This window comes from Curcuma longa, chromosome 4, assembly GCF_044706935.1.
Source record: "Curcuma longa cultivar G26 ecotype Majalengka, Jawa Barat chromosome 4, ITB_CL_G26_1.1, whole genome shotgun sequence".
Classification (NCBI taxonomy): domain Eukaryota; kingdom Viridiplantae; phylum Streptophyta; class Magnoliopsida; order Zingiberales; family Zingiberaceae; genus Curcuma; species Curcuma longa.
In genome coordinates this window covers 16,576,863-16,588,234 of record NC_133864.1, presented here as the reverse complement: position 1 = coordinate 16,588,234, position 11,372 = coordinate 16,576,863, and the positions used below count along the sequence as shown (strand labels likewise).

The window sequence follows — 11,372 nt, the reverse complement described above, 5'->3', positions numbered from 1 at the left end:
TACGTATATACGTAGACGAGCTTAAGAGATAATCGACTCCTTCAAATCTACCATTCTTGACTCCTTCAGCTCGGTCACATCTGACTTCTTCAGCTCAACCACTCTTGATTCTTTCAGTTCGATCGCGCCGAACTCCTTCAGCTTGACCACGCTTGACTCTTGCAACTCGGTCGCACCAGACTCCTTCAACTCGACCATGTCCGACTCCTTCAACTCGGTCATGCACGACTTCTTCAACTCGATCATGCCCTAACTCCTTCAACTCGGCAACACCCACTCCTTCAGCTCGACCACCCTTAACTCCTTTAACTCACCACGCCCGACTCCTTCAGCTCAGCTCATTATAGATACTTCTAGATGGAGTCACTAGCCCCTTAATCGTGGGGAACATGAGACAATGTGACACCCCCTCTACTTGAGCGTGATGTCCCCTTGATCAAAATGTGGAATGACAAGGTCAACAGAAGATGATAAACATGGGATGAACAGGAATGAGATGACAGAATCAATAAAATATGGCAAAAGTGGGACGACATAATCAACAGAACATGAGTAACATGAGACAATATGGCACCCCTTCTACTCGAATGTGGCGTTCCCTCGATCAAGATATGATGAAGAACGTGGGCACCATTTTTCCTGCTAGGGTAATATATAAAAAAAACTCACTCTCACGAGCATAGGTACATATAGAAACCATCACACACCTTTCTTGTACTCTCTATTCTTTTCTCTTTTCTCTACCCAGAGACTTGACTTAAGAGTCAGAGTGGCTAAATCAAGATCAACATTGGCCTCCATTCTAACTTTCGGTGAGTTTTGTAGAGATTCAAAGAGCTCATCCTTCACTAAATCAATGGTAACTTGTCAATCTAGAAAGACAACTCACCGATGATTCACTCATCCTCGATCTCAAACATAAACATAAAGTAAACCAAGGATGCACCTAATGATGCATGCATGTAAGATAGATGATAGATGCTGTAATAAAACAGATACAGGAATCAATTTTAAAGGCTTCCTCCTTGGTGTAATAATTGGTTCATTGAATTCTAATGCATAGCAGCTAGTAGTAGCTACACTCTGGTGCACATACAAATCTGTAAAAATGAAGAACAAGTCCAAATTAAACCTATTTCTATCAATCTTTTGGCTGAGTGATGAGTGCGTGTACCATGCACCACCCCAGGCCCATAGCAAGAATTTAATCAGCTGCACCTTTGGCTAATTAACATTCCCAGCCAAGCCATTAATCAATTGATATTCTCTCTCTCTCTCTCTCTCACTCATTCACTCTCACTGTCTCTCTCCTTAATGGACGAGCTAATGGAACTTGTCGACTTGCCTCAATTCCTACCATGCAAAGTAAAAGTGCTGCCCAAGCTGCAGCTCACTAAAAAAGCTTCAACAATTCTAAATGTGCAGTAGAAGCACTACTCAATTCCATTCAATGAATCTAAAAGAGGCACAAGAACGGCAAAGGAAAGCAAATGGAATATTGAAACCAAGTGATGCAGAGGATTAATTCCTTGATAGGAAGAAACGGGGCAAATTAATTAGTCACTTCAGCAATAAAACTAAACTCTATGCATTTCAAGAATGACAATCCGATCATTAAAGTTCAATAATTGGATGATTAAGTAAGGAGTATGAAGTAATTAATGATCTAGCTAGTTCTTGTACAGTGGGATGAATGAGAGTGGGATCGATGACGGCAAAACAGTAGAATAATGTCATTCAGTGTACAAGATCAAGGACTGTTAGGAATGCTCCATCCAACCGATCAGGTCAGAGAAAAAAACAAACTCCTAAAGAGATGGAGAGAGGAAAGTAAAATTCAAAATGTAAAAAAAAAAAAAAGCAAATTTTTTGTTCCAGGGGAGGCCAACGAACGTACCATTAACAGGATCATCTCTACAGTTCCTCGTTCTTTCTTATCTCCGGCGGTATCAAATCCTGCAGCAGACCGTGGTCCCTGGACGACGCTCCCTCGGCCGCAGTCCGGTTAGTGATCATGGAGTTGGGGGTCAACGGGGGGAGAGGACGAGGAGCTGCGGTGGCGGAGAGGAAGTTCAGAGCGGAGCCGGAGCCGGAGCAGGAGGGAGGTAGCTGCCGAGCAAGGAGAGGTGGTAGCTCTTGGGCGGAAGCACGCTGAATCCGAGCGGCGGCGGCGGAAGCAGAGGGTCGGGCGGCGGCGGGATCAACAGCGGTTGATGCGCGTGGCCGCGCGGGAGGATGGGGCTGGGGTGGGTGTGCTGTCCCTCGTACGTCGTCACCACCACCGCCGGATCGTCCGACGACCGCTCCACCCGCTTCTTCACGCCGCAGGTGGCACTGGTGCAACGGTAGTAACTCCTGCCGCAATGACGATCGATCGCACCCCGCCATTAGCACCGGAATCAAAAGAAAGGTCCAGCAGTGGCAAAGGAGTAAATAGGCACCTGGGGTAGGGACTGTTCTTCACTGCCTTTTGTCCGTACTTGCGCCACCGGTAGCCATCTTCCAAGTGGTCGACCTCGCTCAGCGTCTTGAACGCGAATCGCGGCTCCCTTTGACGCTTTTGCCCCTTCTTCTTCCCGCCTTCTTCCTTCCCCCTGCATCATCGCGTCCCCATTCCAAACCCCATATCAAATTCGAATTCAGCCCTAAATTAATCAAGCAACCACACGCCTTACGTTTTACCGGACTTCCCCTGCTCATCTCCGGCGGCCTCCGCGGACGAGGTCGACGCCTTGATCGCCGCCGCCTCCGCGGAGGACGACGTCGAGATCGACGACGGAGTCGCGGGGATATTGCCACCGTCGATCGGCTCGCCTCCCCGCGCCGCAGGCCGCGGCGGATCCGGCCCCGGCGTCCGCTGCGGGACGTGATCAAATAAGAACGGAGGAGACGGGTGGTGGGGATCCCGTAGGCCGAGGAGCTCGAGGAATCCGAGAGAATCCTTGTCGTCGGCGGCGTCGAAGAACCCCCCGCCGAACGGAAACACGGACGTCGACGTCTGCGACGAGAACGGCGGCTGTATCGCGGCTGCGGCGGCCGTCGACGATGCTTCCATCTCCTCCTCCCGCTTCTCCCTCATCGTCGCATCGTTCTCATCAGGCAACCCCGCGCCCTCTCCCGCTCCCGCTGCAGTCGAGGGCTAGGGTTCGGTTAGAGAAGCAGGAAGAGAGAGAAGAGTGGTATTATCATCGCCCAAGCTTTTTTATAAACAAGAGAAGAAAAAAAAAAGAGGAACAGTGGGAAAACATCGGAGTGGTATAATCACCGCGGGTCACTCGGGAGCTCGTACGGACTCGGTGCTCCGCTCACCGCCTCCCCGGTTTTGTCCGGTGTGAACGGAGGCTCCCTCATTCAAGGGTGCAACAGTCATACAAACTCCGCGCACGTGCGGATGCATCGTACGGTGGCCGGCACGTGCGGTCCTGATCGCCGACACGTTGATCCCGTGCGGACAACAATCTCGGCGTCGTCGTGTCCCGCTTGCTTCCCGTTCGCACGCCAAACACCGCCAAATATTTAATATTTAAATAATTTCCCGTCATTTTATTTATTTATTTATTTATTTTAAAAAAAACAACAGTTAAACCGAAACTGCGGTCCGGATTGTTAGGCCGCGAATTAGGTGGCGATTATGGCGCCGCTGACGTCACTGATGACGTCCGGCACAGTTGACATCCGTGTTAGGTCACCGCATGCCATGAGAATAATTTCGGCTCGGTGATTTACCCACCGAAAAGTTGATTCCAGAAAGCGAAACCCAAAATATAAATAAATAAACTAATTAAAATGAGGAAATTTACGCTTATTAAAACTAATCGCCATTAATAATAATAATTATAATTATTTCGGTTCATTACATGCCTCCCCAAGCCATCGCGCTCCTGTCGGGCACCTTCTCGCATTAAATAAACAAGTAATTAAGCGACGACGCCTTTCGTGGCGCCTAATTGCGCAGCAGGAACACTAATTACGCCATTAATCCGCGTCGTGACTCGCTCTGTCGCTTCTGTCGCAGACTTAATAACTAATTAATTAATACCGTCCCGTGAAGCCGAGTCTCGCCGACGTGCTCGGACCGGGTCACCGACCGCTCCGCCGCCGTCCGTCGGCCGTCCGGCGAGCTGATCGGACGGCTGCGGCGGGCCCTGGCCCACGCGGTTTGGGTCCGATCGAGAGACGTACGTTGGAGGTTGCTTGCTCCGCACGTTCCTGCAGCTCTCAGATTCGTCCCATCTCTCTCAGTTCGATCGATAGCTTAATTGGCTCGTTGCCCTTTAAATTAAGTTAAATTAAATCAACGTCGTCGCCCAGAAACTGCTGAGAACAGTTTGCGACTGTTGACTGCTGCAGTTGCTTCGAGGATAAGTTTGGGAGCAAGAGATTAATAACAATGATATTTATTATTGTGGAGCAGAGAGAAAGGAAAGAGAAGGGGGAGGATCAGTGAGAAGTCAAAGTCTGGGAGGGAGGCAAGGGGCATTAAAACAGTAAGTTTGACTCTGTCGGAGGTCAACGAGCCAGGTGGCATCTCTCGAATTCTCGGAAGCGTCAGCGGCGCGGCATCAGAGCCGTCGAATCGGCGGCAAGTTGGAGGGCCGACGGTCAGCATTTGGAGGGGGATTGGACGTCGGGCAGTGACATCTGCCTAACCTTGTTTTTTTTTTTATTTTTTTATCTATTTATTTATTATAATTTAAAATAATTAGACGTGGCTGTCGTGCGTCGTTATGGCAATCAGTTCAGCAATTTAATAATAAGTATTTTAATAAAAAACTGGAAAATAGAAAATGGAAAAATATTTTTATTAATTAGTATGCGTATTTATGGATTAAACAAATGGAGATTGGCCTTCCAGAAAGATCGGTAAATGTAGGGTTAGTTAAGAAGCGCACGAAACCTTTAATTATATTTATTTAATTATACTAGATTGGTTAGGTTGGTCCTGCCCCCTATTGATTAGGGTGGACACGTGGCTGCTTCGGGTCCGCACTTGGCCCTGCTTATTGAGCTGAAAAAATATATTTTAAAAAAATGAAGAGGGATGGAAAATTAAGGGGGGAAAAGAAAATAGAGAAAAAAATCTTTTATTATTAATAAATTAGAAAAATAATACCTACTATGGATCGATTATCAAAATGCTCTTAAATAATTCAGCTATAATCAAATCGATTATTAATCCTGATCTGGATTATTTTCTCATTAAAAAAATAATCCGTAGTAAGTTGTATTTTTATGAGAGAAGATGAACATTTCAAGTAAAATAAATGATTTATGATCTGATCTTGATGTATTTGGAGTAATGCCAAAAAGGCACAACAAGAGAAAAATATCAACTACACGAATTAACTCAAATGGTTCATTGTTCGACTTTACTGATATGTTAAGTCTAACTACCTTGATTGACCTATTTGGCCTAATACCCTCAATCACCTTGTATATCTTATCATTTAATTGCGTAATTGCGTATAGTATAAGTACTATTCAACACTTTTATATTCCGTTTAGAATTTGAATCAATCGAGTGCATTGTAATAATTACGATTTCGTAATTACTATGAATCATGAAAATCTTAATTGCTACAAAAATTAGTTGGGAAATTATATTAGGATATATATTGGAGTGGGGTACCATTTTCATAAAAAAATAAAAATAGGAACTACTTAAAAATTTAGAAAAAAAAATGCTTTTTAATTTTTAGTGTATTCTTTTATTATTTTAAAAAATAAATTATTTTTGACATAAATTGGATAGCCCACTTGTTCCCATTCACAAATATTGAGAAAAATGGGCCACCCAAATCCTGATCCAATGAAGTGGCTATCAGCGTACAAGGGCATTTTAGTCATCTCGCGCACCAGCGCTAGTTAACGCTTCCCTGCTCCCTTCGTTCTTCGTCGAGCCACATGGCGCAAGGCTTAACAACCCTCGCGTTTAAACCTGTTTCTTTCCGAATCTACCCTCCTCACTCTCCTCACTCCTCTCTCGTTTCTGGAACCTTCTCCTCCTCCGCTCTCCGCCGCCGCCGCCGCCGCGGCCCGCCGCTGAGCTTGGATCTGATGCCTGTGGGTCCTAGTACCGCGGCCGTCGTTCTCGCTTCTCCGTCGCAGCAGGCGGAAGGAGAAGCGGTCGGAGTAGGAGAGGAGGGCGCGGAATGGGGCAAGGTATCCGCCGTCCTCTTCGACATGGACGGTGTCCTTTGCAACAGCGAAGAGCTTTCAAGGCTTGCGGCGGTCGATGTGTTCGCTGACATGGGCGTCTCCGTCACCACCGATGACTTCATTCCCTTCATGGGGACGGGTAGGCTCCTCCAGTTCTCGTTTTCCCTGTTGATCTCTCTCGGAGCAAATTTGTTGGTGTTAGGATGTGATTGTTTTTTCTCGGAGCTTTTTAATTAACGTGAAATTGATCTGTTTTCCTTTTTCCCACGATTTTTTTGTATTAATAGGCGAGGCCAATTTTCTTGGAGGTGTTGCCAGAGCGAAGGGAGTGAAAGGGTTCGATCCAGAGGCTGCTAAAAAACGTTTTTTCGAAATTTACCTTGCTAAGGTATTAATAGATGATCATTCTACATTGCTTGAACCAGATATCTTAGATAATTATTTTGGATCTTGTATCAAAAAACTAAATTTTATTTGTTTCATTGCAGTATGCGAAGCCGGAGGCAGGAATTGGATTTCCTGGAGCTCTTGAACTCATCATGGAGGTATATCATTCATGAATTTTTGTGACAGTAGGCGCCCCTTTATCATTTTTTAAAATCTTTTTTTAAAACTATTTCTAAATCGATTAAGCTTTTGGTTTGATGTACTCGATGATAGTGCAAACGAAGAGGGCTTAAGGTTGCTGTTGCCTCTAGTGCTGACAGGATCAAGGTTGATGCAAATCTTGCTGCTGCTGGTCTTCCTGTTTCTCTGTCAGTAGCTCATGAATTCTTTGTCTATTTTGTTGGCTGATGATTTAGACTATCTTATACATTATGATGCTGGTTCTGTCCTGCCTAGAGTTAGTTTGCATATTTCTGAGGGATATACGTGAATTTCTTGCTACGATAGCATAACCATAAATGCTTAATTTTGTGCACATTGTTGATCTTTAGCATATCAATTATTGTTTTCACTTCTATTAGATCTGTGTAAAATTATATATATATGACACCAAATAACCAACCATCATAACGAAGGAACTTTAAAAGGCTGGTCTAAATCACCTACCCCTTTTCTCAGTTTCCCTGTGCAAAGAAGGAAAAAAACCCATCATTACTGAAGGTAAAAATTATAATTCTAAGGCTTGTATTCTGATCTCTTTTAATCTTTGGCTAGTCATTGACTTGAGAAGATGAGCACTTTTCCTATAATCGGAACATTTAATTGTTTGATCTTTTTGAGGTTTATCTGCAGATATATTCTATTGAATGTAGCCAATCATTTGCATGTGGATTGCATTGTTTAATTATGCAAAATTTATATTGAAAAAATTTCCTATTGATTTTTGGATGTACCTGTGAGATTTATTGAGTAACATATGTTAGGTCTTTTGTAAACTAATTTCTATTTTCTAGAATCAAATATTCAGTGGTATGATAATGATTCTATGGCAATGCTCGGGTAAACTGAAGTTTTTATGCTCTAGCAGTTCTTCTCAACTTATGCGATGCAATTACTGTAGTTACCATTAATCTTGGCGATACTATTTCCTAGCTCCTTCTTAAGACAGCTCCTTTAGGCACACAGGATTATCAAGGTTTTATCTTTCCTACAATATCTCAATTTAATGATCTGAAATGTCTTATGGATATCAGGTTTGATGCAATTGTATCTGCTGATGCATTTGAGAATTTGAAGCCTGCTCCAGATATATTCTTAGCTGCATCAAAGAACTTGAATGTACCTGAATCAGAGGTATTTCTTATCACAATTCTTCTGATTAATCTTATTTCACTGTTGAAAAGATACAAATAATACATCATTTTAGTAAACTTCTGACATGAAACTCAAAACAATTGTTTTTTTTGGTGAATATATCCTTCCAGAATTTGAAAAAATTTCCACTAGAAAATCCACAGCTACAGTTCTCTTGATAGTACATGTTGTACATTTGTCATAATCAACATGCTTGTCTTCACATGGTTATGAGGTGTGTCTTTTCAGTTATAGAGTATTTTTTTTACTCTATAAAAGATGGTTTTGAAATGTGATTATCGTGTGACAATGAAAGACTAAATGCATCTGTGGGATCTTGTGTATCTGCTAAAAAATGAATCAGGGTTAATTTGTTCCAGATGGAATAGCATGCCTCTACACCATTAGGCTATAGATGATCTAGACCTTATCCTGATTATGAATACAAGAATAAGGGCAGCCCGGTGCACGAAGCTCCCGCCATGCGGGGTCCGGGGAAAGGATTCATTGTACGCAGCCTTACCTTGCCTTTGGCAAGAGGCTGTTTCCAGGATTTGAACCCATGACCTCTAGGTCACATGGCAGCAACCTTACCGTTGCGCCAAGGCTCCCCTTCGATTATGAATACAAGAATATCGAATATAAAGTGACTTTGCACACTATTGCAGTGTTCCTTCTTTCCCACTGCTATTGTCCTAAACAAAGCTCAAAAGGTTGGACAAGTTCATATAGTTGAACACCAGTAATTAGGCATCATATTGTATTTTTATAAACCATGTACCTTTGCCCTATTTCCACATTTTAAGATTTTATGTTTCAGAGAGAAGCAAAAGACCTCTTCTCATAAATTATATCTTCACCTGAAAACTTACCTTCTGTGGTTTTCTTAAAATTGAATTGAATTAGAAAGTAATGGGAAAGTTGGTTCCTCTTGCTAGGTAGCTCAAGTCTTTGCTCCTTGATTATTTGAATTTGATGAGTAGGAACCAACTAATTCAAAGGATTATATTAATATATGGACTTCATTAGTACACTATGATTAGATTCAACTGAATCATATTATGAAAGCAAATTAAATATTAAAATTGAACTATAATTTAATTTATATTTATAGTTATTTTAAAGTTAGCACATCATCATCTTTATCATTATGAAGATTAAGTTGTTTTGTCCCAACTACTTAGGACCATTTGACTCAATGCAATACTATTTCAATAGTAATATCGGAATCTAACTATAGAATATATTGATCACCTTTTAGAATCCATACCATCTTTAACCTATTTTATTAGCTATTTGAGCTACCCCAAAGTGCTCTTGTGTATTAAGGCTGCGTTTGTTTCTGGAGACAGGGACACAAATACAGAGACAGAAATAGGATTTCTGTCTCCGCCCCCGTTTGATTTTGAGAGACAGAGACAGAAATAGGATTTTTGTCTCCGTCTCAGATAGAATTTCTGTCCACTTTCAAACTGGGGACACTGAAATGGAGACGGAGACAGAATTTCTACTCATCTCCGCTTCCGGCACCGTCACGCCGCCGTCCGGTCACCGCCGACGAAGACCATTGTAAATGCGTCCCTGTCTCTACTGTCTCTGTATTTCTGTATTTCTGTCTCTGTATTTCTGTATTTCTTAAACCAAACGCAGCCTAAGTGTATATGATTTTGTCCTTTTTAGCATATACTCAAGAAAGACCACTTTGGCTAAACCATATATTTTTAAATTTAACATAATATTAACAGTCATATTATATCTGTATCATCTTGTTACTCACAAGTCAACAAGTCTCTTAATCCCAAATGGCTGGACAAGGGCTGAAGTTATTTTGTGCAAATATATTTGGCCTTGAATTATTGGATTGATTAAGTAAATTTGCCTTGAATTATTGTAGTTTTCCTTGATATGAAGTTTTACTGTCTGCAAATGTTTTCCAGTGTATTGTGATTGAAGATGCTCTTGCTGGTGTCCAAGCTGCAAAAGCTGCGCAGATGAGGTGCCCATTAAAATCTTGGTTTCTTTTGCTTTAATCAAAATGTTGCACCAATATCTTTATAGACATCACAGTGTTCCTCCTTAATCATGAACTATTCTTGCATCGTTTGCAGGTGCATTGCTGTTACCACGACATTGCCCGAAGGCAAACTGCAGCAAGCTGGTCCATCTCTTATAAGAAAGCAGATAGGAAATGTTTCGATCAATGATGTCCTGTATGGTGGGCGACATTCTCTTGATCAAAGCGTTTAGCTTCAAGAGAGACATTTTGCCTGAAAAATATGGCTTTTAAGAATTTTTTTCCACCCTATTTCTGTAATAATATGACAAAGTATCGAATTTTCCTCATCATTGAGGAGTCATCAGCAGTTTGTTTATGAAATCTGAAAAGACATTGATGCGATTTGTTTGTTTGCACAATAGAAACCTCAAATAATGAATACATTAAGCAAAGAAAATGGCTGGACGACTTCGCACTAGCAATGCAGTTGCAGACAGCTAATAATTAAGGAAGCAGATCAAGGGGATCACAAAATTTTCAAGCGGCGCCAGAGAAATCAACGGCGAGGATCCTGAGGAGGGCGTCGAAGCTCACCCCGCCGGTGGCGTCGCCGCCGGCCATCCGTATCATTCCCCGCACGTCCTCTTCGTCGGCGGGCAGCCCCGCCATCTCCAGGTACGCTTTCAGATCCCCGAACCCTACCTTCCCGTCCCCGTCCCGATCCATCACGCCGAACGCCTCGGCCAGCACGGCGCCGGATCCGGCGGCGGCGCCGCCGCCGCCGCAGAGGATGCGCTCGAACTCCTCGAACTCGACGAGGCCGTTGCGGTCGGCGTCGGCGGCGGAGATCATGGACGCGATGTCCTCCTCAGAGAGTGGCGCAGCGCCGAGGCCGGAGGAGGAGGAGAGGAGAAGAAGGCCTTGAGGTCGTCGCGGCTGATCCTGCCGTCCTGATCGGCGTCGAGGACGTCGAACGCCGGGCGGAGACTTCGCGGGGCGGCGGAGGGCGAGGGATCGCTGCGGTGGGGGCGGCCGGAGGGGCACATCGTCGACTACCGAAAAGGGCGGAGGAGCGAGAGGAAGAGTCTAGATTCTTCGGAGGCACGCGTTCTTTTGAGGTCCAGGTTGACGAGGGCCAAGGCTGACTATAAATAGCAAGTTTTCGCGTCGTGTTCGTAGTAACTTGGGGAGGAAGCTGTTGCGGCATTAGGCGGACTGGTTCAACGAGGTGACGTTATCGATGACGTCATCGAGTGGGTTTGTGGTTCCGGTTCGAAATCCGGTTCTGGCACCACGACCAAAACCGCGCTGCCACCTCGAACGGACGGACGACGCCCAATCGTAATCGATGAGATCAGCCGATAAATGCTCGCCACGTCATCTCATGCGATGCAGAAGTAAAATAGTCCCCAACGACGGAAACCCTAGTTTCTAGAACTTATATAAATACTGGCCGAACCTAAGGATTAAGAGAACT

At 43.9% G+C, this 11,372-nt stretch overlaps 2 protein-coding genes and 1 pseudogene across 2 annotated transcripts; 1 reads left to right on the top strand and 2 right to left on the bottom strand.

Moving 5' to 3' along the window:
- Positions 1-1,636: 1,636 nt before the first annotated feature.
- Positions 1,637-3,174, bottom strand: LOC141828150 (putative WRKY transcription factor 48; annotated as a pseudogene).
- A 2,730-nt stretch (positions 3,175-5,904) lies between these two features.
- LOC141828596 (protein SUPPRESSOR OF QUENCHING 1, chloroplastic-like) lies at positions 5,905-10,297 on the top strand. The gene is made up of 7 exons (XM_074716048.1): positions 5,905-6,298; positions 6,447-6,547; positions 6,648-6,704; positions 6,820-6,914; positions 7,800-7,899; positions 9,837-9,895; positions 10,008-10,297. Exons 1-7 carry the CDS (start codon positions 5,905-5,907, stop codon positions 10,144-10,146), a joined length of 945 nt encoding a protein of 314 aa, XP_074572149.1. The 3' UTR covers positions 10,147-10,297.
- LOC141828597 (calcium-binding protein CP1-like) lies at positions 10,264-11,005 on the bottom strand. Its single transcript, XM_074716050.1, is given in 2 exon segments — positions 10,264-10,806; positions 10,809-11,005. Coding segments are annotated over 2 exon segments (507 nt in total). The 5' UTR covers positions 10,942-11,005; the 3' UTR covers positions 10,264-10,432.
- Positions 11,006-11,372: the final 367 nt, after the last annotated feature.